Source organism: Haliotis rubra, unplaced genomic scaffold (genome assembly GCF_003918875.1).
Source record: "Haliotis rubra isolate DU_JTF1 unplaced genomic scaffold, ASM391887v1 Scf10, whole genome shotgun sequence".
In the NCBI taxonomy this organism is placed as follows: Eukaryota; Metazoa; Mollusca; class Gastropoda; order Lepetellida; family Haliotidae; genus Haliotis; species Haliotis rubra.
Window position 1 is genome coordinate 3,658,458 of NW_025764892.1, and position 27,592 is coordinate 3,686,049.

At 41.1% G+C, this 27,592-nt stretch overlaps 1 protein-coding gene across 1 annotated transcript in view; it reads left to right on the forward strand.

The window, feature by feature from the left end:
- Positions 1-27,592, forward strand: part of LOC124266096 (jouberin-like) — a 53,611-nt gene that overhangs the window by 17,488 nt on the left and 8,531 nt on the right. Inside the window, 17 exon segments of the mRNA XM_046700911.1 lie at positions 374-467; positions 853-948; positions 3,063-3,287; positions 4,298-4,359; positions 4,479-4,613; positions 10,790-10,844; positions 11,212-11,327; positions 16,072-16,153; positions 16,155-16,241; positions 23,029-23,170; positions 23,465-23,517; positions 23,703-23,797; positions 24,310-24,443; positions 24,862-25,002; positions 25,691-25,790; positions 26,221-26,341; positions 26,949-27,044. Coding sequence (XP_046556867.1) covers positions 374-467; positions 853-948; positions 3,063-3,287; positions 4,298-4,359; positions 4,479-4,613; positions 10,790-10,844; positions 11,212-11,327; positions 16,072-16,153; positions 16,155-16,241; positions 23,029-23,170; positions 23,465-23,517; positions 23,703-23,797; positions 24,310-24,443; positions 24,862-25,002; positions 25,691-25,790; positions 26,221-26,341; positions 26,949-27,044 — 1,834 coding nt within the window.

A 27,592-nucleotide genomic window follows, 5' to 3' on the forward strand; every position in this document is an offset into this window, starting at 1 on the left:
ATGTCTTTTGTATCCATGGAATGCTGAAGTAAATGCATAGAAAGCTTGAAAGCCAGTTATTCTGAAATGGTTTGATTTACTGTACAAAGGTGGCCTTGTCATCTAAAGTGCCTCCATTCTCTATACTGAGTTGTGTCCCTTGTTCATGCTAGAAATGTATGAATGTTGATTCAAATCCAGGTTCAGCCAAAAGGATATTTCTAGGTTTGTCATCATCATACCTGTCTCAGACCAGTGTCACTTTTGTCTTAACTCTCATAGTAAGCGGACACTTTACATGATAAAAATGGAATACTGTTAAAAGTGGCATTACACTAAACTCTCTGTCTCAGTGGCTTCAGGTACATTTTACTCACGTATTGCTTGTTTCCAGGTCGACACTGCCGGTGTGGGAGGAGCTACTTGTTTTCAATGAAAACTACAACTATATTATACAGAAAGATCTCAAAATCATTCTCTTCTTTGAAGTAAGTAGACATTCTGTTACATTAAGCTTGCTGCGATAAATGTATTGTTTGCATTAATGAGAATAAAATGGACATGATGGTTCTCCAAATTTGAACCCCTCCATCCCTCTTGGCTCTATATTCATGAAAATTGATCCGTTATTTTCACAAGCATTGTGTACTTGACCCTTACATACAACTAGTACTTCATCTGACATTAACTCATCAAAGTTGAAAGTTCAACTTGGTTAATATCTCTCCCTGGATGGTTTGTTATCAAGTTGCCATAGTTACGGCCTGCTTCATCCTCATGAATCCCTCTAGTTTACTCTTTTCCTGCTAATAAACTGTTGTATCGTTATCAACATGTTCAAACAAAGTTCCATATTTTCCCACTTTTTATCAGCTGCTGGACTTCGTGAGCATGAACACGGCCAGCCGCAAGTACAACAATGAGAAGCAGGAAGGGGGTTGGCATCGAATCGCTTGGGGATTTCTCAAGGTAAGTCATCACCACATGTTATCACCAGGTGATGTACTGCAGCCCCTGACACAGGTATTACTGTGGTTGTAGGAGGTCCCAATACATTCAGAAACAAAAATGTAGGAAATAGGAATTCCTTTGATTGATTTTTCATTTGTTCATTATTCTTCATTTTAATTACTTTAGCATGGTAACTATGTGTTATGTATTTCATTAAATTTGGGAGTGATATATACCATATTTCCTCTAATAAGCGTCTTAACGCTTATTTTTTCAAAGGACTTCCAGACCCGATGCTTATTAGAGGCCCGGCACTAATTGCGCTTACTGGGTGTAATTACCGTAATTGTTAGTGAACTGCTTTACCCTGAGTGCTTATTAGAGGCCCAGTGCTTATTAGAGACTTGACCTTTTTTAGAGGAAATATGGTATGTATTATAATAGTCACATTTATGCTGTGCTTTACTGGTCGCATGTGCCCTACTAACTGTAAGTTTCATAACAACTTGAATGTTGTGGAGTGAACAATCAAATTATAAGGCAGATTTTTAACAAATTAGATCAACTACTGTATGTTCTGCTTTTGGCTTGTTTAGTTTGATTGTACAGACATTAGTGAGATAAGTCATGTATAGCTGGGGCAAAACAAACATACACTGACTGTAGCCATGAATAAAATCCTGACCATACTAACCTGTTGTTGACTGCAGAAGGGGGTTGTTGTTGAAGCCATGAATAAAATCCTGACCATACTGACCTGTTGTTGACTGCAGAAGGGGGTTGTTGTTGAAGCCATGAATAAAATCTTGACCATACTGACCTGTTGTTGACTGCAGAAGAGGGTTGTTGTTGAAGCCATGAATGAAATCTTGACCATACTAACCTGTTGTTGACTGCAGAAGAGGGTTGTTGTTGTTGAAGCCATGAATGAAATCTTGACCATACTAACCTGTTGTTGACTGCAGAAGAGGGTTGTTGTTGTTGAAGCCATGAATGAAATCTTGACCATACTAACCTGTTGTTGACTGCAGAAGACCATACTAACCTGGTTGTTGTTGTTGAAGCCATGAATGAAATCTTGACCATACTAACCTGTTGTTGACTGCAGAAGAGGGTTGTTGTTGTTGAAGCCATGAATGAAATCTTGACCATACTAACCTGTTGTTGACTGCAGAAGAGGGTTGTTGTTGAAGCCATGAATGAAATCTTGACCATACTAACCTGTTGTTGACTGCAGAAGGGGTTGTTGTTGTTGAAGCCATGAATGAAATCTTGACCATACTAACCTGTTGTTGACTGCAGAAGGGGTTGTTGTTGTTGAAGCCATGAATGAAATCTTGACCATACTAACCTGTTGTTGACTGCAGAAGAGGGTTGTTGTTGTTGAAGCCATGAATGAAATCTTGACCATACTTGACCATACTAACCATGAATGTTGTTGACTGCAGAAGGGGTTGTTGTTGTTGAAGCCATGAATGAAATCTTGACCATACTAACCTGTTGTTGACTGCAGAAGAGGGTTGTTGTTGAAGCCATGAATGAAATCTTGACCATACTAACCTGTTGTTGACTGCAGAAGGGGGTTGTTGTTGTTGAAGCCATGAATGAAATCTTGAGAAGAGGGTTGTTGTTGTTGAAGCCATGAATGAAATCTTGACCATACTAACCTGTTGTTGACTGCAGAAGAGGTTGTTGTTGAAGCCATGAATGAAAAATCTTGACCATACTAACCTGTTGTTGACTGCAGAAGAGGGTTGTTGTTGTTGAAGCCATGAATGAAATCTTGACCATACTAACCTGTTGTTGACTGCAGAAGGGGGTTGTTGTTGAAGCCATGAATGAAATCTTGACCATACTGACCTGTTGTTGACTGCAGAAGGGGGTTGTTGTTGAAGCCATGAATGAAATCTTGACCATACTAACCTGTTGTTGACTGCAGAAGGGGTTGTTGTTGAAGCCATGAATGAAATCTTGACCATACTAACCTGTTGTTGACTGCAGAAGAGGTTGTTGTTCTTGAAGCCATGAATGGGTTGTTGACCATACTGACCTGTTGACCACTGCAGAAGAGGGTTGTTGTTGTTGAAGCCATGAATGAAATCTTGACCATACTAACCTGTTGTTGACCGCAGATCCATGGAGCTAATGAAAAGCTGAATGTGGGCTCCAAAGTTCGTCTTCAGCTGTTTCAGCCGCCAAACAGGTTCACCGTGAAGCCGAACAAGATCGAACTGTACCAGTGGTGGTACAGCCTGCCCCGGGTAGCATACCCATCCACTCTGTACATCACACTCAAGGGTATTACCCCACCAGATGAGGTGGAGCCAGCAGCCAGGTCCATGTTTGCCACTCAGGAGGTAACTCACACTTAGACGTAATTCTTTTGTGTCACAGGTATCAATGATAATGCTGAACTACACTCATGGTATCTCTCTCAGTCCACTCCACTCACTCCACTCCAAAACCCCAGCTCACTCCCACTCTCCCCTCTCCACTCCCTCCTCACTCAGCCTCACTCACTCACTCACTACCACTCTCACTCACTCACTCACTGGTTTGATTCCCGACCCCGTCATACCAAAAGGCTAAAATATGGTATTTGTTGGTCCCTGCCTGGCCTTCGGCATTAATGGGTACAACAAGGACTGTTCGAGTCAGTATAATGTGTCTGAGTGGGGTATTGATGTGGCATCACTGTGGCTCTCACCTCACTATAAAACCACCTCAAGTCTGGGCTCACCTCACATACACCTCCACCTCACCTCCACCATCACCTCACCTCACCTCCCACCTCACCACCTCACCTCACCTCACCTCACCTCCACCTCACCTCCACCTCCCTCACCTCCACCTCCACCTCCACCTCACCTCCACCTCCTCCACCTCCACCTCCACCTCCACCTCCACCTCCACCTCACCTCCACCTCCACCCTCATCCTCACCCTGACCTGACCTGACCTGACTCAACTCAACTCAACTCAACTCAACTCAACTCAACTCAACTCAACTCAACCACTGTAATTGGATTGCCTGGCCAAGATTTGATTCTTATATTGGTCACTCTCATGTGTCATTCCTTGATAGTAAGCTGTCTGTAAATCCACAAATTGATGGCACTTCAACTTCTTGTGTTTGGTGTTCTTCTGGTCTTATATACTGATTTTAGTAGTCTTCTTGCATGGTTTTCAGTAGGTGTTGAATGAAGAGTATTTTAATGGTAACTAAATTGAGAATATTATTCGTACCAGCTAATGGTTAGTTAATGGTATTTTGATGATTGATAAGCAGTAGTGCATGCAACCATCAACATGATCAGTTCATTCCTTGTTTGTTTGTGTGTTTATTCACACATGTAATTTACTTGCAGGAGAGGGGGAGGATGACGTATGACGACCTGAAGAAGAGCATGAACTGGTCTTCCAAGACAAAGTAAGATTTGCTTTGACATAAATCATATTATAATATTCTTGCTTAATACTTTACACAATATTTTCTTATTTCCATTTGGTATTAGGAAAGTTAACTCTGTTATGTTTGTAATGATTCAGACTTGAAGAGCGCAGACCTATGACATCATGGTCGAGACTCTTTGGTCAGATGTGTCGAATCCCCAACAACCTGATGTTGTCGCTACCGGCAGGGAGAAAGGGGTGCTATGTTCTCAAGTTCTCTCATGACGGGAGGTAAGATTTGCCATTGTACTTCTTTGGTTTAGTTTAGAAGTTTATTTGTGTAGAATTATTGGTACACATGCATTACACTGGATACCTGCCTACCATATTTAATTAGGTCACGTGATGCTTCTTATATTGAAAACCGCGCTCGAGCGCGGAAAGGTAAAAAAATATAAAACTGAGATGAAAATAACACCCAAATTTGAATTCCTTGACCCACTTCCGGTTTAACGGACCTAAACTACGAATTAAAATATGAGCGTAATACGTTAAAAGCATTAAACAAAATAATTACTAGAAAATAACATGCGCTATGCCTTCTGGGAAGCGGAACTGTTTCCCGTGGAAATGTTCTACAGGTAAGTGGTTTCTGATTGGTCCATTACTCTGTTACGTCACTACATAGTAACCACCTTATTTGGTCAATGTACAACTTCTAGTACTTTGTGCCTGCGTTAAAATGCGACTTTGGGATGTTTATCTGTTGAGTGAGGACAAGGAAGAATTGTTTTGTTGTTTTTTTGAGAACAAAGGGATTAGTTAGAAATTGGGTGGGGAAAAAAGTGCGGCAAGTGTGAGATTGGGACGTTTTATTTGTGCACGGACAAAAGTTTCGGCACAGACGGGAAGTGCTGGAAACGTAACAAGAAAGCGTGTGGGAAAAAGTTTTCAGTTCGCCACAACTCCTGGTTTGAAAATAGTAGACTTGAGAGTGGCACAAGTTTGCTTCTTACTTATTGTTGGGTTTGAAAGCTTCCACAGGATTTTGTACAGCGGGAGTTAGACATTTCATCAGGTCACACCGCTGTTGACTGGTACCATTTTTGTCGGGAAGTGTGTGTTGTATGTGCGGACGAGGACAGTGAACAGATTTTTGTGGGGTGGGGAGAATTGTCGAAATTGACGAATCAAAATTTGGAAAAAGGAAGTTCAATCGGGGGAAACGGGTGTAAGGGCAGTGGGTATTTGGGGAATTGACAGGGACAGTAAACAGTGCTTTTTTGCTTGTGTGGACAAGAGGGACTCGGCAACGTTGATTCCCATCATTCTCAAACACATAAGGCCGGGAACAAACGTCATAAGTGATTGCTGGCAAACATACACTTGTCTTCAGGAGGAAGACTTCACGCATCTGACTGTGAATCATTCTATTAACTTCAAAGATCCCGAGACAGGTGCCCACACCTATACGATAGAGTCATCCTGGGGCGCGTTAAAGCGATCCCTGCCTAGAACAGGTACGACGTGAGAACTCTACTCCTCTTATTTTGAGGATAAGTTTGCAGCATTCTTGCACTTAATAACAAGAGTATACAACCCACACCCTAAAGACTCAGAACTTGTGTCAGTCAGACGCCCCCTCGTACCACTAAATGTAAATGCGAACGACAGTTTGGATGACTTTGTGTTGTAATGGTAAGTACTTGCCGATTTGTTTATTGATGAATAATAAATACCTTCTAATAGCCCCCTTGAAAACGTCTGAAAGAAAACACCCCTTCGCGTAAGTATCCAATATGGCGGCGTAAACAGGTTTCCTTGTTGCTAGGGGCTTAAATGCCCAACTATTAGCGCATCCAAAGAAACGTTCCTTCCGGTATCCGGTATGATGCATTGTTTTTTCTTATCCTGACTCATGATCTTTTGCTTATCTCCCTTTTCTTTTCGAATGGTAGTTCAAACACTTGAATCCCTTGAAGTTCCCAAAGCGGACATAAAAATACACTCTCCCACGAGTTACCTCCCTTTTCCCGCGTAAACAGTCATGTTACCAGCCTTACTTGTCACTCTCTCCCTTTTTGCCCAAGTGGATGATTGAGTACGTTGCAGGGGCAGTCTGCTACGTCGCAGAAGAAAGCATCTGTTACCAGATCGGAGGGTAAATCTATGCTGCCTAGTAAGTCAACGTATCAGAAATCCTTCAACGAAGAGATATTACCTCCACATGAATAAGACGTTATTTGATGATCCTCCGTTACTTCTTCCCGAAGTACCTACGAGATCGGTGACTCAATCGACTTCCACCACTACTAGATCGTCTCCTGCAACGGTCACAGCAGGCCAGCTGTTTGACTACCACCAACTTCTCAACGGAGTGAAGTCGAGGCACACAACTCATCAGCGTTTGCGAATGCTTCTTTTACACCGCAGCAGCTTCAATCAATGCAGAACTTGGTCCGGGTGAAATTATGAGACAATTCACCAACCAGATGATGACCATGATGGAACGTAGGTTCGAGGAAGAAGCGAAGGTTCGGCAAAGCCTCTCATCTACTGACATAGTGGCGCGAACCTACGCACATGCGCGAACCTACGCACATGCGCGAACCTACTCCTCACAGAACTACGTCTCAAGACTACATTGGCGAACGTACACCTTTGCGAAGGTCTCCACAGTCGGACAACTCTGTCATCTTGGAGGAGGATAGAAGAGATGAGATGCCTACTCATCATACTACATCTGCGAACCCTCAACGTCCTTGAACGGACGTACAGATGATATTTTTAACACTCGTCACTCAGCGTGGGGATTAGGATTTTATAACTAGATTCAACATCGGTATTTCTTCAAGATCCATACAGACATATGTCTCGACAGCCTCCTTCATCATGCTGGCTTATATTATTCACAATGGGAATACGTGATTTATATCACTGAACAAGATTTTACACTTGGAGCAACCCTTATTCAAGAGGTTTATATGAGTGGCGTAGAATTACACGCGCTTTTACTCAACCAACTAATTGCATCAGATTTTATGGAGGCCAACTTGCTACAACACCGGTGACGTCATGCTTGGAAGCTGATTGGTCCACTTCAGACAACGCCTCCCACTGACAGAGCAGGCTCCAGCATGTTTTCTGATTTGTAAACAAACCTGTGGTACGGGGGAATACTTCATCGGCAGCCTTGGAAACAGTATACAACTACGGCCTGTTATCATCATGGGAATCTAATAGATGTCTAGCCTTGACAGCAGGATAAACAATGTTTATTTTGGAAGTTGTCGCTGATAAAAGTCGGTATGAGTACCTGTCCCCTGTGATGCTACACTGGAGCCAGCCTTGCTATAAATAGACAATGCTTCGATGTATGCTGATCAACACAGATCACCTGCGTATATAAGGGGAAGAATGATGTATCATCACTGCAATCAGAGGTTAGCACTTCCAATGGAACGTCCTACCGTTTGGAATATCGTCGGCTCTATGATTATTCATACGAATAACCAAGCCTATCAGCACCTATCTGCAGCTATCTGGATGACGGCATACAGGTTCTTCAAAGTGCCAATCAACTCAGACAGCAGCTGAACTTCACAATTAAGTTGCTCACGCAACTAGGATGGCTAGTTAACCTGATGAAGTTGGAGTTAGAATCAAACAAGATCTTCAATTGCTGGGAATAAGAATTATCACAACACAGAATCGAATTGTGGTCCCAAAGATCATGGGGTCAAGATACAAGCCATGATTCCAGGAATCACAGGGGAATCGCACAGGAAGGTTACAACTAAGACCGCTGCAACGGTTCCTGACAAAACATCTAGACAGCGTCGACCCAATCTTGCTGCCAGCAACCTCAAGAGGTATCTACTGTGGTGGACGCACAGGTCGAACGTTTGCGGAGGGACCTATTTACAAGAGCTGGCCTTCGACACACATCTCCACATAGACGCTTGGATGCAGGGCTGGGGTGTGCATCTCAACAATCAAGTTGCATCAGGAAGGTGGTCCAAAATAGAGCAGCATCTTCACATCAATCTGCTGGAGATGAAAGCCGTGATCAACGCCTTACAACTATGGTCGAGCTCGCTGAACAACAAAATGCTGATGGTCCACACGGAAAACTCTACAGTGGCATTCTCCATAAATCGGCAAGGATCCACAAAGTCTCCAAGCCTGCTACAGCTCACATTCCAGTTGTTCCACATCACGGAGGAAGCAAACATCTGGATAAAGGCGTGTCACATACCCGGGAGCCAAGAACGTACTTGCAGACGCTCTCTCCCAACCACTGCACCCGTCACCTACGGAATGGATGCTCCATCCAGAAGTGTTCCGGATCCCCTTGCATAGACCTGTTTGCCACGAGGTTCAACAAACAGGCGCTACAAGTCCACGGGAACCCGACAGTGTTCCAGCTACACATGTGCACCGTATCAAAACATGTTTGAAGAAAAGAGGATACTCTGCCAGGGCAGCCAAGGCAGTAGCGCTAGCATTACGCAGATCTACTCGTAACCTGTATGATGACAAATGGCTGAAGTTTGAGACTTATGCAAGGTGGAAAGGCTTCACTGCGATGAAAGCTACTCATCCTCAAGTGGCGGAATATCTGTGTCATCTTAGACAGACCAGACATCTGAAAGGTTCGACATTATCTACATACCTTGCCGCCATCAGTACAGTGATTACCATGAAAACAGGCATCAAGTTGACGAAAGTACCAGAATTACTTGCTCTGCTGAGATCTTTTAAACTGGAGGACCAGCAAAAAGAAGTTCAGAGCTCCAGCCTGGGATCTGAATGTAATTCTACGTCATCTTACGAGTGATGCCTACGAAACTCTAGACCAGACTACCCTTGAGCTGCTGACACAGAAGACTCTGTTCCTGCTTGCGCTAGTGACTGCAGCTCGAATATCAGAGATGCATGCGCTGGACTTTGGGCGAACCAGATTCGACACGGGGCAACATGCTGCAGTTCATCTAGGACTTAGATGGGACTTCATTGCCAAAAACCAACTACCTGGTCAGCTAAATAGACAGTTCCACATACCAGCGCTATCTACAATCCTCGGCCCAGAGGATGTAGAAGACCTATCCTTGTGTCCGGTCAGAGCCCTGAAGATATATCTTCAAAAGACTGAGACAAGGAGACAAAAATTCAAGCGCCTGTTCATCCCATTATCAACAGAGACATCAGCAGAAGTTCCAAGAATGACCATATCGTTCTGGATGAGAGCCGTCATATTGAGAGCCTATAAAGCAGCAGGACTAGAACCTCCTAGAGCTTCAAACCCACATGAAGTCAGAGCACTGGTGTCAACACTGGCTTTGCATGGAAATTGCTCTATACCAGCAATTATGGACGGCTGCTTTTGGAAGTCGGACACAGTGTTTGCCAGCCATTTCTTCCGAGACATAGCCACTGAAGACATCTCAGGCATTCACCAATTTGGGCCTCTCGTTGTAACCCAGCAACTAACGGTTCCTCAAAGGCGCTGAGGTGGAAAATCTCACCCTTTATCACGTTGACTTGTTGATAACTTTTTCTAAGGAAAAAGTATTAGTTTGAAAGTCCATGCGCACAGTCTAGGACAGGCTAGCATGAGTAATTAAAGATCCTGTACGGGTAAAGATCTTACCTGTACGTGAAGGGGTCGCAACTCATTTATGATAAAGATCTTATCATAATCTATGGGTTGTTATGAGATATCTAGTAATAAGAAGATACTAGTTTATCTGTAGCCACATGAATCAACACGATTCAACTTGTCTGAGATTGAAGTAAGACAAAGTGGTCCCCCAGAGTTTTAACAGAAGTTGGAAGAATAGGATCAAGGAAATGCCATTTCGCAGTTCTGGGGTGGGGGGTGGGGGGGGATACAGGACGTATCTAAGGACAGCTGATGGCTTGATCCACCACCAATCCGTCGGATTCTATAAGCAAAAGATCATGAGTCAGGATAAGAAAAAATATGTAATATTTCAATAAAAATTGATATTTTTATACTTATCCTGACTCATGACGAGAAGCCCTCCCAACCTACCCGCTGAAGACACTGTGGATTTCACAGCAGATCCAAGTGCATGGGCAGAAAATCAGGAGAGAGTGACAAGTAAGGCTGGTCACATGACTGTTTGCGCGGGAAAAGGGCAAAAGGGAGGTAACTTGTAGGTGAGTGTATTTTTACGTCCGCTGCGGGAACTTCAAGGGATTCAAGTGTTCCACTACCATTCGAAAAGGAAAGGGAGATAAGCAAAAGACCATAAGTCAGGATAAGTATAAAAATATCAATTTTACTTGAAAAATTACATTATCATAATATGCACAGGGGCTCTATATCAGTTGCTTTGAGACTTGTTTTGAATTCTCACATTTCACATCTTTCAGTGTTATTGCATAATATTACCTTGATCATTATGAAGATGTCGACAGTTGATGTTGATTTGTTCCAGGAACCTTGCTTGTGCATGTCAGGACAAGGAGGGTTACCCTATATATGTGTATGAGGTAAGTGAACCACCACCAGCCAGGGTTTAGTACATACACCAACAAATACTTGAACCATTACAAAGTCTTCCTTAAGTGGCATTTAGAAGCTGGTGAATATATAAGATGAGTATATGGATGGCAACTTCTTGTTTATTGTATATCACAACGTTTCTGGGCTACTTCTTGCCCCTTCTTCACCTGAAGAAACTTTTTATGGATAGACAACTTCTTTGTTGCAATAGATGCAACATTTTGATGTAGATCCAAACGTCTCGTTCATTCATCTTCTTTGATAATGTCTCCTTTGACTCAACAGTAATTCTCTAAATAAACAAGCTGACCAGGCTGTACCCATGCTATAATTCCTGCTGATGTTGTACTTTAGATTCCCTCAGGGACACTGAGAGGGGAGTTCTCTGGTCATTTCGGCATCATCTATGACCTCTGCTGGTCCAAGAAGGACACACACCTGTTATCAGCAGCCTCTGATGGAACTGCCAGGTAGAGACTTGTGGCATATTGTTTACCATTTCCGGCATTAGAAGGAATTATTTGTTAAGGATCAAAATCAACTCCATGGTTTTGTTTGACAAAGTAAACCCACAGCAGAAGAAAATTGGGGAGGGCTGATAGGCCCGACTCGAATTCCCGAGGCCAATCGCTTACTTTTTCAAACAAAACCATAGAGACGGGTTTGATCCGACTCATGAACCAACCGAAGATATACTTTAGATATAATATTAATATTTGGTATTTTCTGCGATGCGACTGGCAGCAGATACCTTGCCTTGCATACGCCATGTATGCGCTAAACGTGTCCTGCACGTGCGCTGCCGGCACTGCCCATCTTGTGAGGAACACATGGTTCATACTGACAAACAATCTCATTCTTCACAGCGATCCTTCGTAGCCTAGTGGATAAAACCTCCAAGCTAGAGAGCGAAGGGTTGCAGGTTCGAAACCAGGCATCGGCACAAAATACTGGAAGTTTTCAATAATGTGATATTTTACGATCATTATTCAGTAACAAATGTCCTGAGTGGGTGTCTGGCGATAGGCCATTGACCTAAAGCTCTTTTTGACATTTTTAAAATCCCAATGCCATCATATAACTAAATTGTTAATGACATTTAATGTTGCAACTTGGATTCTAGATATACATCCCACTGCTGATAAATAAATATATTTTTCTAATATTTTTCAAATAATACAACTACAACTTAAATAAATTGATTTTTTTAATTAAAATGCAAGCATTTATAATGTCCAGAAATATCACAAAAGAAGGAAAAACTATGGCGATTTTTTTCCATTTGTGACATGTCATAACATCCCCGTGCCTTTTTCTTTTATATTTTCATTTTTACGTGATCAGAAAATTATTATCAGAGACCATATAATATTATATGGTCTCTGTTATTATATAAAGATTTCTTAAATAATATGTATGGTCGCCTATTTCCCGATATCAGTGGCTTTCCGCTCGGTAACATGACACAACAACGGAAAAGGGGCCACGGAAAATACCTCCGTTTTCGAAGCTTCGTGTGAATAACATGCGAGGCGAATCGTATGATGGCGGGTATCGTTCGAAAGCTCTGAACATCAACAATATCACTATACCCTTGCCGAGTATTTTCACAGTTGTAAGAAGCCATTTTATTGGATAAAGATTGGTTTCTAATGGCGGCTTTTAATACAGTCTGCTATAAGGGTGGTGATTGGCCAAAATCAGACCGTGACATGAGACAACCAATCATATTACGGCAATGGATACCGTCCTCGTAAACGAAAACGTTTATATTTTGATCCGAAGTTTTGGGTAAAATAATGCTATTGAACATATTAAGCACGAAATCGCTATGTATCGTAAATTATGGAACTTATTGGGCGTATCGTGCTAGGTTATGACCTGTGACAAAAATGCTTCATGCATATATTTTTAAACTTTAAACATCGTGTCCAAAGCGTGAAGATTGAGGCGTAGCGAAGCGAGATGTCACTTGTCAGTGACTTGACTTGCATTACATGATCGCACAAAAGATGGAAATAGTAATTTTATATGCGTTTGACAACTTTTATGAATGCTATTGTTGATTTTATTCATTAGTTTATTCAAATTATTTAATGATTTCCTTGAAACATTGTTACATCTTGGTGGGGTCGGAAAGCCCGTTTCTGATTGTCCAATGCTTAAAATAGCAGCCAATCGGCGCAATACATTACTTGTACATTTGGTAGCTTAGTGTGATAAAAATGGATGCGTAAATACAAACACGCCGCGGAAACATGATCAAGGTTTCGTGGCTAGTTTTTGATGAATTTGTAAATGATAATGTTCGTAATTTGTTAGGTCCAATATGTGAAAATAACATTGAAATTAACGATCGGCCCGAGTGTCCTAAATAGTAAGAAAGTAGTCGGTCATTTGAAAATGTTATCGGACTATGACCGAAGGCCGATGACAATCTGAAACCCTGCAGTAATAGCAAGACAGTGTTATATAAATCTTCAAAACAAATAAAATAATTCAAAGTCAAGGGCTGTTCCTCAGAATATCCCTGGGCTGCGGGCAATTCTGTAGAAAATCCCCGCGATACTGACTAAAATACTGGCGAGACAATAGAGTGATGTCACTGGAGGTTTAACTTCTTTGAGTGGCATTTTAGAAGTTGGGAAGTACAATATAGAACAAACTTTATGGATAACAACTTCTTTTTATTCGTGAGTGCGATGTTTCGATACAGATTCTTGTACCGTTGTCAAGCATAATGGAACATGAAGAAGGGGGAAGTGTATATATACTGGATGTACCAGTCTATTTGATGATTGGGGCTTGCTTTGATGTGGACGGAAATGGCTGATTTGCGGTTGGAATTGGTAACAGAGGTCTGATGTTCTTACACTTGGGTGTTGATGGGTCGGGAAGTTTCGCCTATGTAGCTCTGCCCACAATCACAGTACTGGAGGTTTCTAATACAGACACCTGTCATGTCAACCTATCTTGTGTTTTTTTTCACTTCATGAGAGCATATTGTGGCAGTGTACTGTCAATACATATATGTCAGTGAGGTATAAATCTGTTATTCGAGTTCACTTCCGATCTCTATATATCGATATAATACAGTATGTTCCACTGAATTTAATCAGATAAGCATAGTCTCATATCTGAAGGCTATTTTAAGTGGGTCTCACTGTTTAGCCCCGAAGTCAATCTGATGAGCTTTTCTTAACAATGAGTTTTGGGGGCTGGGCACTAAACGGAAGTGATGTCACATATGCAGTGTGACCATGGCTGAAGACGACGATGCGATAGTTCTTAGTTTTAATGACAGTCTCATACGACAAGGAGACCTCCGACTTCTAGAAGACCCTGGTTGGCTAAATGATAAACTAATTATTTCTTGTAAACATCCACTTTTAATAGAAATTATAGAATTATATAATGATCTTGCAACTGGCCAATACGACATCATCCTCTGTTGGTTACCCAGCCACGTTGGCATTTCTGGGAATACCATGGCCGATCTTGCTGCCAAGGCAGCACTCAACAAATCTGTGACACCACTTCTGATCCCATACTCTGATTACAAAGCCAGCATTAGAACTTACATCCGTTATCTGATGCAAAAGAAGTGGGATGCCCAAGTAGGTATCAATAAATTACATGAAATCAAACCAACTATCGGTTACACCTACTTGGGTTGTCAGTCCAGATTTGAAGAGGTCATCATCACAATGTAACAATGTCACAAAGATACACTCACCACACCTAGATACACTCCTCGTTTTGTATCCCTTGATGAAAGAATCGCGGTCAAGCATGTCTCCTTGACTGTGTTGAGTACTCCATCACAAAGTGGGTAGCCTATGAAAGAATCACGCCGAAGACCAACATGGGCACAATGTGTTAAGCCCATTTCTGGTGTCCCCATGCCCGTGATATTGCTTGAATGTGTTGAGTTAAACTCAGTCAGTCAGTCCATCACAAGGGATATCTATTTCAAATCCCGAACTATGAAGGATCTTTTTACTAATATAAGTCCTCATTTAATTATTGCTTTTTTAAAAGACATAAATTTGTTAACAGATTTGTAAATAGCTAAATATTTTATGATTGGAAGTTTGAATTAGTAACATAGATTGTTAGTGGCTGTATCCTCGAGGGGGGTTAAAGTACTGTAAAATTATTGTCCTCCTGAGAGGGTACGTAAGTCCCAAAACATTCAAAGTAAATTTCAACTTTCCGTTTTTTAATCGTAGAATATTTGTAATTTTAATGTATGGCTAGATATGTCTTAATTGCTAACAGCTGAGGGAATGATATAAATCCAGCTAGGGTCCATGCAGGAAGCAAATGTACTGTAAGCCCCCATGGTCCCTAGTATGGTGATCTACCTTCAGTTGTTAGCGATCTATAGCTCATTTTTAGATTGTGTTGTCCCCTATGGTTAAAATGTTTTAGATTCAATTACTAGTTTTACATATATATATCTGTGATACTCTAGTTGCTTTACTGTCCTTTGATGACAGGTTTTATAATATATACATATTCCATTACAATGTAAAATGTTCTCGTCACGATATGGCTGAAATATTGCCGATGTGACGTTAAATATTAACTCACTCACTCACTCACTCTTAACAATGAGAGAAATAGCCAAGTGGTTCATGTGTTTGTTCATCACATCAGCAAACTGGTTTCCCAAACCTGATTAAAAGATGCAAATCCCATACTGTTGCCCCTTGCCATGATGTTACTCTGCTTAATATTGTTTGAAAGTGCATAAGATCTCACTTTAGCCATTTATGTCATCGTATTCTACTTTAGTCTGAACCTGCTTGATAGCTTATTGTACCTTAATATGCAGGGATAGAAATTTTTTTTTTCGTAAGTGTGCCTTAGGGCACCAGACAATATTTTAAGCGTGCCTTTCAGAAATCAAGTGTGCCCACATGTTTTTAGAATAAATGACAGTGATGATGATCATTTTGAATTTATTGTTAAGGAAAGAAATGGGTTTAGGAGCATTTAGATATGTATGGCATCATTCAATTTGGAAAAAAAAGTATTGTTTGGGGGATTAAATGATTAAAGGTGAATTATGTTCCCCAAAATTTAGGCATGCCATAACGGCACCGAGAACATTTCTTAACAGTGCCATTTCAGTATTTACCGTGCCATGGCATGCCAATATATGGAGTATTTCGAACCCTGATATGTAATGTGCTATTGATTCTCCAGAATCTGGGACCTGATGAACTTCGGTGGATCCTCTGATAAGCTTCTGCCTCACCCCGCCTTCGTGTACGCTGCCCAGTTCCACCCCCCGTGTTGACAACATCGTTGTAACAGGCGGCTATGACCAGGTGCTGCGGGTCTGGGATGTTCTTGGAGATGAACCTCATGGACAGGTCAGTACTGACCAATATATCAAACACTGAAATAGCAGTACATGAAACACCCAGTGAGACTGTAAGTGTTGGATAGTCAGTAAGAGTGTTTCCAGCCAGAAGTCCTCTGAGAACCCAGGTAGGTACTGACCGACCCACGCTTGTTGTAAGGTGGTCAGGGGGCGATGGGGTAGCCTAGTGGTTGTAGCATTCACTTGTCACGCCAAAGACCCGGGTTCGATTCCCCACATGGGTACAATGTGTGAAGCCCATTTCTGGTATTCCCAGTATTATATACTGTCACTGACAGGGTCTCAGCGCTATCCTTTTGTATAGTTTTAAGATGCCATGATGACGCTACCTTGATGCCTTGTTTTTTGCATTACATACCCCTCTGCTTGGCACTAGATTATATGAAAAGTACTGCATGAAATATGTGTATGTGTCCCAGATACTTGACATGGTTTGAAGAAGTTTGAGGGTGGTGGGGTAGCCTTGTGGTTAAAGCGTTCGCTCGTCATGCCAAAGACACAGATTCGTTTCCCCACATCGTTCAATTGTCAAGCCCATTTGTGGTGTCCTCAGCCGTGATATTGCAGAAATATTGCTAAAAGCGGTGCAACACTAAACTCACTCACTCACTTGAAGAACTTTGTTAGCATCCAACATATCAGTAATTACCAGTCTCTGTATTTGTGTATCTCTCCAGTTGATGTTAGCATCAAACATATCAGTAATTACCAGTCTCTGTATCTGTGTATCTCTCCAGTTGATGTTAGCATCCAACATATCAGTAATTACCAGTCTCTGTATCTGTGTATCCCTCCAGTTGATGTTAGCATCCAACATATCAGTAATTACCAGTCTCTGTATCTGTGTATCCCTCCAGTTGATGTTAGCATCCAACATATCAGTAATTACCAGTCTCTGTATTTGTGTATCCCTCCAGTTGATGTTAGCATCCAACATATCAGTAATTACCAGTCTCTGTATTTGTGTATCCCTCCAGTTGATGTTAGCATCCAACATATCAGTAATTACCAGTCTCTGTATTTGTGTATCTCTCCAGTTGATGTTAGCATCCAACATATCAGTAATTACCAGTCTCTGTATTTGTGTATCCCTCCAGTTGATGTTAGCATCCAACATATCAGTAATTACCAGTCTCTGTATCTGTGTCTCTCTCCAGTTGATGTTAGCATCCAACATATCAGTAATTACCAGTCTCTGTATTTGTGTATCTCTCCAGTTGATGTTAGCATCCAACATATCAGTAATTACCAGTCTCTGTATTTGTGTATCCCTCCAGTTGATGTTAGCATCCAACATATCAGTAATTACCAGTCTCTGTATTTGTGTCTCCCTCCAGTTGATGTTAGCATCCAACATATCAGTAATTACCAGTCTCTGTATCTGTGTATCCCTCCAGTTGATGTTAGCATCCAACATATCAGTAATTACCAGTCTCTGTATTTGTGTATCTCCAGTTGATGTTAGCATCCAACATATCAGTAATTACCAGTCTCTGTATTTGTGTATCCCTCCAGTTGATGTTAGCATCCAACATATCAGTAATTACCAGTCTCTGTATTTGTGTATCCCTCCAGTTGATGTTAGCATCCAACATATCAGTAATTACCATTTGTGTATCCCTCCAGTTGATGTGTAGTATCCAACATATCAGTAATTACCAGTCTCTGTATTTGTGTATCCTCCAGTTGATGTTAGCATCCAACATATCAGTAATTACCAGTCTCTGTATCTGTGTATCCCTCCAGTTGATGTTAGCATCCAACATATCAGTAATTACCAGTCTCTGTATTTGTGTATCCCTCCAGTTGATGTTAGCATCCAACATATCAGTAATTACCAGTCTCTGTATTTGTGTATCCCTCCAGTTGATGTTAGCATCCAACATATCAGTAATTACCAGTCTCTGTATTTGTGTATCCTCCAGTTGATGTTAGCATCCAACATATCAGTAATTACCAGTCTCTGTATCTGTGTATCCCTCCAGTTGATGTTAGCATCCAACATATCAGTAATTACCAGTCTCTGTATTTGTGTATCCCTCCAGTTGATGTTAGCATCCAACATATCAGTAATTACCAGTCTCTGTATCTGTGTATCTCTCCAGTTGATGTTAGCATCCAACATATCAGTAATTACCAGTCTCTGTATTTGTGTATCTCTCCAGTTGATGTTAGCATCCAACATATCAGTAATTACCAGTCTCTGTATTTGTGTATCTCTCCAGTTGATGTTAGCATCCAACATATCAGTAATTACCAGTCTCTGTATTTGTGTCTCCCTCCAGTTGATGTTAGCATCCAACATATCAGTAATTACCAGTCTCTGTATTTGTGTATCTCTCCAGTTGATGTTAGCATCCAACATATCAGTAATTACCAGTCTCTGTATTTGTGTATCCTCCAGTTGATGTTAGCATCCAACATATCAGTAATTACCAGTCTCTGTATTTGTGTATCCCTCCAGTTGATGTTAGCATCCAACATATCAGTAATTACCAGTCTCTGTATCTGTGTATCTCTCCAGTTGATGTTAGCATCCAACATATCAGTAATTACCAGTCTCTGTATTTGTGTATCCCTCCAGTTGATGTTAGCATCCAACATATCAGTAATTACCAGTCTCTGTATCTGTGTATCCTCCAGTTGATGTTAGCATCCAACATATCAGTAATTACCAGTCTCTGTATTTGTGTATCTCTCCAGTTGATGTTAGCATCCAACATATCAGTAATTACCAGTCTCTGTATTTGTGTCTCCTCCAGTTGATGTTAGCATCCAACATATCAGTAATTACCAGTCTCTGTATCTGTGTATCCCTCCAGTTGATGTTAGCATCCAACATATCAGTAATTACCAGTCTCTGTATTTGTGTATCCTCCAGTTGATGTTAGCATCCAACATATCAGTAATTACCAGTCTCTGTATTTGTGTATCCTCCAGTTGATGTTAGCATCCAACATATCAGTAATTACCAGTCTCTGTATTTGTGTATCCCTCCAGTTGATGTTAGCATCCAACATATCAGTAATTACCAGTCTCTGTATTTGTGTATCTCTCCAGTTGATGTTAGCATCCAACATATCAGTAATTACCAGTCTCTGTATTTGTGTATCCCTCCAGTTGATGTTAGCATCCAACATATCAGTAATTACCAGTCTCTGTATTTGTGTATCCCTCCAGTTGATGTTAGCATCCAACATATCAGTAATTACCAGTCTCTGTATTTGTGTATCTCTCCAGTTGATGTTAGCATCCAACATATCAGTAATTACCAGTCTCTGTATTTGTGTATCCCTCCAGTTGATGTTAGCATCCAACATATCAGTAATTACCAGTCTCTGTATCTGTGTATCCTCCAGTTGATGTTAGCATCCAACATATCAGTAATTACCAGTCTCTGTATTTGTGTATCCCTCCAGTTGATGTTAGCATCCAACATATCAGTAATTACCAGTCTCTGTATTTGTGTATCTCCAGTTGATGTTAGCATCCAACATATCAGTAATTACCAGTCTCTGTATTTGTGTATCCCTCCAGTTGATGTTAGCATCCAACATATCAGTAATTACCAGTCTCTGTATCTGTGTATCTCTCCAGTTGATGTTAGCATCCAACATATCAGTAATTACCAGTCTCTGTATTTGTGTATCCCTCCAGTTGATGTTAGCATCCAACATATCAGTAATTACCAGTCTCTGTATTTGTGTATCCTCCAGTTGATGTTAGCATCCAACATATCAGTAATTACCAGTCTCTGTATTTGTGTATCCTCCAGTTGATGTTAGCATCCAACATATCAGTAATTACCAGTCTCTGTATTTGTGTATCCCTCCAGTTGATGTTAGCATCCAACATATCAGTAATTACCAGTCTCTGTATCTGTGTATCCCTCCAGTTGATGTTAGCATCCAACATATCAGTAATTACCAGTCTCTGTATTTGTGTATCCCTCCAGTTGATGTTAGCATCCAACATATCAGTAATTACCAGTCTCTGTATTTGTGTATCCCTCCAGTTGATGTTAGCATCCAACATATCAGTAATTACCAGTCTCTGTATTTGTGTGTATCCCTCCAGTTGATGTTAGCATCCAACATATCAGTAATTACCAGTCTCTGTATTTGTGTATCCCTCCAGTTGATGTTAGCATCCAACATATCAGTAATTACCAGTCTCTGTATTTGTGTATCTCCTCCAGTTGATGTTAGCATCCAACATATCAGTAATTACCAGTCTCTGTATTTGTGTATCCTCCAGTTGATGTTAGCATCCAACATATCAGTAATTACCAGTCTCTGTATTTGTGTATCCCTCCAGTTGATGTTAGCATCCAACATATCAGTAATTACCAGTCTCTGTATTTGTGTATCCCTCCAGTTGATGTTAGCATCCAACATATCAGTAATTACCAGTCTCTGTATCTGTGTATCCTCCAGTTGATGTTAGCATCCAACATATCAGTAATTACCAGTCTCTGTATTTGTGTATCCCTCCAGTTGATGTTAGCATCCAACATATCAGTAATTACCAGTCTCTGTATTTGTGTCTCCCTCCAGTTGATGTTAGCATCCAACATATCAGTAATTACCAGTCTCTGTATTTGTGTATCTCTCCAGTTGATGTTAGCATCCAACATATCAGTAATTACCAGTCTCTGTATTTGTGTATCCCTCCAGTTGATGTTAGCATCCAACATATCAGTAATTACCAGTCTCTGTATTTGTGTATCCCTCCAGTTGATGTTAGCATCCAACATATCAGTAATTACCAGTCTCTGTATTTGTGTATCCCTCCAGTTGATGTTAGCATCCAACATATCAGTAATTACCAGTCTCTGTATTTGTGTATCTCTCCAGTTGATGTTAGCATCCAACATATCAGTAATTACCAGTCTCTGTATTTGTGTATCCTCCAGTTGATGTTAGCATCCAACATATCAGTAATTACCAGTCTCTGTATTTGTGTATCTCTCCAGTTGATGTTAGCATCCAACATATCAGTAATTACCAGTCTCTGTATTTGTGTATCTCTCCAGTTGATGTTAGCATCCAACATATCAGTAATTACCAGTCTCTGTATTTGTGTATCTCTCCAGTTGATGTTAGCATCCAACATATCAGTAATTACCAGTCTCTGTATTTGTGTATCTCTCCAGTTGATGTTAGCATCCAACATATCAGTAATTACCAGTCTCTGTATTTGTGTATCCCTCCAGTTGATGTTAGCATCCAACATATCAGTAATTACCAGTCTCTGTATTTGTGTATCCCTCCAGTTGATGTTAGCATCCAACATATCAGTAATTACCAGTCTCTGTATCTGTGTATCCTCTCCAGTTGATGTTAGCATCCAACATATCAGTAATTACCAGTCTCTGTATTTGTGTATCCCTCCAGTTGATGTTAGCATCCAACATATCAGTAATTACCAGTCTCTGTATTTGTGTATCCCTCCAGTTGATGTTAGCATCCAACATATCAGTAATTACCAGTCTCTGTATTTGTGTATCCCTCCAGTTGATGTTAGCATCCAACATATCAGTAATTACCAGTCTCTGTATTTGTGTATCCCTCCAGTTGATGTTAGCATCCAACATATCAGTAATTACCAGTCTCTGTATTTGTGTATCCCTCCAGTTGATGTTAGCATCCAACATATCAGTAATTACCAGTCTCTGTATTTGTGTATCCCTCCAGTTGATGTTAGCATCCAACATATCAGTAATTACCAGTCTCTGTATTTGTGTATCCCTCCAGTTGATGTTAGCATCCAACATATCAGTAATTACCAGTCTCTGTATTTGTGTATCTCTCCAGTTGATGTTAGCATCCAACATATCAGTAATTACCAGTCTCTGTATTTGTGTATCTCTCCAGTTGATGTTAGCATCCAACATATCAGTAATTACCAGTCTCTGTATTTGTGTATCTCTCCAGTTGATGTTAGCATCCAACATATCAGTAATTACCAGTCTCTGTATTTGTGTATCCCTCCAGTTGATGTTAGCATCCAACATATCAGTAATTACCAGTCTCTGTATCTGTGTATCCCTCCAGTTGATGTTAGCATCCAACATATCAGTAATTACCAGTCTCTGTATTTGTGTATCCCTCCAGTTGATGTTAGCATCCAACATATCAGTAATTACCAGTCTCTGTATTTGTGTATCCCTCCAGTTGATGTTAGCATCCAACATATCAGTAATTACCAGTCTCTGTATTTGTGTATCCCTCCAGTTGATGTTAGCATCCAACATATCAGTAATTACCAGTCTCTGTATTTGTGTATCTCTCCAGTTGATGTTAGCATCCAACATATCAGTAATTACCAGTCTCTGTATTTGTGTATCCCTCCAGTTGATGTTAGCATCCAACATATCAGTAATTACCAGTCTCTGTATTTGTGTCTCCCTCCAGTTGATGTTAGCATCCAACATATCAGTAATTACCAGTCTCTGTATTTGTGTATCCCTCCAGTTGATGTTAGCATCCAACATATCAGTAATTACCAGTCTCTGTATTTGTGTCTCCCTCCAGTTGATGTTAGCATCCAACATATCAGTAATTACCAGTCTCTGTATTTGTGTATCCCTCCAGTTGATGTTAGCATCCAACATATCAGTAATTACCAGTCTCTGTATTTGTGTATCTCTCCAGTTGATGTTAGCATCCAACATATCAGTAATTACCAGTCTCTGTATTTGTGTCTCCCTCCAGTTGATGTTAGCATCCAACATATCAGTAATTACCAGTCTCTGTATTTGTGTATCCCTCCAGTTGATGCAGGAGATTGAGAACCACCACGGCCACATCAACAGCATTTGTTTTGATGAGGAGGGACAGAAGATGTACTCTGCTGACAGTTCTGGTGCTGTCTTCATCTGGAATGTCTACGTTACAGAGCAAGAATCTCGCCGAGGTATCTCTCTTTGATAGCCGTTACTTAATAAAGACCACAAATGTTATCTGTCATTTGTTTCGTGCCCTACTCATGTCAGGGGGTATATATTGTAAGAATAATCTATAGGGTCTTCATTTGGGAATATTCTCTTGAACAGAGAGAGAGAGAGATTGTGAGTAAGATAGTTAATTATGTACATGGCTTCTGAGTGAATGTTACTATACTGTTGTTGACAATGTTGAGATTTTCAAGTATCAAATATGGAATAGTCTCTCTTGCTACTCTCTTGTCAGTGCTGTTTTTACTTTTCAGCATTTATTCGAGAATGGACAATATTCCTCGAAATCCGGGATCCAGAATTGAAGGTAAACCTGTTGTCTCCCTTGGTGAAGTAAAAAGCATTGGATTAAAACATGTGAACAGTCTGAATGACATGAATTGCACTTTGAGTGAAAGCATCTTAGTATTGCATTTAACATCTTTTGCTGAAATATTTTCTTTTTTTTATAAATTTTACTATAGATTTTATATGTACGTTTTCTGCTTGTAGAATGTTGCCATCAACAGTATTAGGATGCACCCAAGTGGGCGTCGATTGCTACTCCACTGTCGAGACAACATCCTCCGCATGCTGGACCTCAGAGTGTGAGTGGGAAAAATATATTGTTTCTTTTCCTCCGGAGCAATAGGGTGGCCATGTGGTTAAAGTATTCCCTTGTCAAGCCCAAGTCCAGAGTTCGATTCTCCCATGGGTACAATATACATGTGAAGCCTTTTACACATCACGACCCGTGAAGATCTGGGGTAGAATAGGTCTTCAGCAACCCATGCTTGCCACAAAAGGCAACTATGCTTGTCGTAAGAGGCGACTAAGGGGGTCGGGTGGTCAGACTCGCTGACTTGGTTGACACGTGTCATCAGTTCCAGATTGTTGTGCATGATGTTGATCACTGGATTGTCTGGTCCAAACTCGATCATTACAGACCTCCGCCATATAGCTGGAATATTGCTGAGTGCGGCGTAAAACTAAACTCACTCACTCACTCCAACACATCACATCAGAACTATGGAGATGTAATCTCCAATGTTAACAAGATTTCCTGTACAAGCTTATCATTACAGAATCTTGTTTCATTAATATGTTTCTTGTATTTCAGACAACGAATTATGCAGAATTATATTGGTGCCTTAAACTTCCGTGAAAAGATCCGTAGTGCTATCTCACCGTGCGGGACGTTTGTGTTTGCCGGCAGTGAAGATAACACTGCATATGTGTGGAACACAGAGACAGGTAACACATCTTACCCATGTCACTCAGTATATCATCATGCTTAATCAGATTCTCCAGTGTTCTATACATTGAGCTCATAGAATTTTACTCTGCTCAAAAACCTTCCGATATAACTCGCATAAAACTCAACAACTGGACATGCTGAAGGACATATTGCTTGATACATTGTGAAATTCTTGAAGCCATACAGCATGGCTGACAACAGTTCCTAACATCTTTGTTGATGAAAATGTTGTGGAAATATATTGCAAAAATTTTCACAGTGCAGTCCCAGGTTCCACAATATATTGCAATAAACATCCAATACAGACCCAACATTGCAATACACATGGCAATACAGTCCCAATTATGCAATATCTCGCCATATAGAATACCAGGCAAGACACAGCCTTTATACTTGACCACATCCACATTCCAGGAGACCAAGTTGCCCGGTACTCTGAACTCAACTACCAGAGACCTGTCACAGACCTGGACTACCACCCCCGTGACCACATCCTCGCGATCTGCTCCCTCGGAGACAACCAGCCAGTGCTAGTCTACAACTACGACCCACAGGGCGAGTTCATGGCCTAGTGTTTGCTTCATGTGGAAATTAGTTCACATTCCATTTGAACTGAAGATGCTCTGGACCTTTCTTTTTATTTCTGGAGTCCGCTGGCTAATGATCCAAGAGGCTTGGATGTGATATGCTTGTAACAGTTGATGAAATATCTGTAGAGTCAGTTATCAGTTGCTGAACCTATACCAGCATCATCAGCTGATTATTCTTGCAATAAAAAATAGCTATGGTATATCAGTAAGTGAGTGAGTATAATTTTACGCTGCTTTTAGTAGTATTCCAGCAATAATGTGGCAGGGAACACCAGAAATGGGCTTCACACGTTGTACCCATGTGGGGAATCAAACTCGGGTCTTCGGCGAGATGAGTGATCTCTTTAACCACGGGGGCTATCCCACCACTCTTTAATGGTATAACAGGGACAATGGGGTAGGCTAGCGTTCACTTGTCCCACCTAAGGCACAGGTTTGATTCCCCAATAGATACAATGGGCGAAACCAGTTTCTGGTGTCCTCCAATGTGATAATACAGGAATATTGCTGAAAACGGCAAAATATCATAATCACTTTATCTCTCACTCAGTGTTATGCCATGGATACTAGTATTTATCATTTATACAATGAGATCTGACAATTTACAAATTATGAGACACACCTTGAAATGTTTGAGGCTGTTTGTTCCACAGTGGCTCACATAGGAATGGGGCTGTCTTTCCCCTCCAAGGAGCCGGATGATACCACCGACGTTGAAGATATCAACACGTCTCGGACGACAGGCAGGAAGAGGTGAGGACAGACCTATGTTTACGTCAGCAGGCATTCAAGCATCAACAATCTACTCAGTATTTGAGCATGTTAGTTGTACTGGTAGTCAGGTAATGAATTCGTCCCACTTCACAATCCTGAAAGTACTGAACCCGTGAAGATCTGGGTTAGAATTGAATTTCAGTAACCCATGCTTGTCGTAAGAGGCAACTAACAGGATTGGATGGTCCTATCAGGCTTGCTGACTTGGTTGACACATGTTATCGTATCCCAATCAAATAGATCGATGCTCATGCTGTTGATCACTGGATTGTCTGATCCAGACTCGATTATTTACAGACCGCCGCCATATAGCGGGAATATTGCTGAGTGCGGCGTAAAACTAAACTCACTCACTCACTGAAAGTACTGACCTCATTATTACTGACAAATGTGACCTGTATCCTTACAGCCCTGTTCAGACTGATGACCAGCTCAACTCTGCCAGGTCACAGGTGTTCTCAAAAGGAGAGTTTGAAGCCCACGAGAAATCGCGGTACAGTCGGGTTATGCGGAAGCTGGACAGTGCCACAGTGAGTACCTACTTGGGCAGTAACCTGAATAAGTCATCCTGTAATACTTGTTCACATCTGTAACCTGTTGTGGAGATCGGGTGCCCATGCTCGCTGACTTGGTAGACATGTGCCATCATATCCCAATTGCACATATCAATGCTCATCATCAATCTATTGTTTGGTTAGACTCGATTATATACAGACCGCCGCCATATAGCTGAAATATTGCTGAGTGCGGAGTTAAACAACAAACAATGTAAGCAGTTGTCAAGAAAACATGATGATGATTACTTCATTGCTTCATTCACATGTAGGGAGGTGGCGTAGCCTAGTGGTTAATGTGTTGGCTCATCGCGTCGAAGATCTGGGTGCGATCCCCAACATGGGTACAATGTGTGAAGCCCATTTCTGGTATCCCCTGCCATAATATTGCTGGAATATTGCTAAAAGCGGTGTAAAACCCAACTCACTCACTCACTCACTCACTCACTCATACACATGTAGGTTTTATAAATGTTCAACACTGACGACTTTCCAGTCATCCTGTGACTTTCCCTAGCAGACTTTGTCTATCTGTCTGTTTTATAGTAATTCCATGCGAACACTTCAATATTGTGTGTTCCAGCTTCAGATGGCAGCCCAGGGACCACTATTCCAGATGCCAGAGTCCCACCCATTTGGAGCCTCACCCGGGTCTACCTCCATCTGGGATGGGATCAATGTTTGAACAGAGCTATGGCCTTACACCAAGAGCTGTGAGTGGATCTCGTCTCACTGCACAGAGAGGATTCGTCATATCTTATTGACAGTCTTAAATCAACTGCATGATGATGCGAAAATGGTTTATCTTGTTTTCAAAATCTAATGACACCTCAGGGAGGTGTTCTTCTAATGAACCGTTTAGAAAATGTGTCTCTTCAGTGATACTATCTGCCAGCAAAATGATCATTTAATTAATGATCTGATGATGTTGAGAAATATATTTGACGTTTGGATAAAATGGTTGCTAATCATCTGATGGAGATTTCCGGGGGGAGTTGGTCTGTAGTGTCATCATAACTTCACAGTATGGGTTGTTGTTCATATTGTCAACCCCTGGTTTTGTCGGGTCTAGTCTTTGGTGTAAAACAGCAGTTACATTCAAAGGCTCTTGCATTATCAAGATTTCGAAATTTAACCATTTTGTATGTTGTTTGTTGTGTAACACTGTGGTGAGCAATATTCCAGCTTTATGGGGGCGGTCTGTAATTATTGAGTCTGGATCAGGCA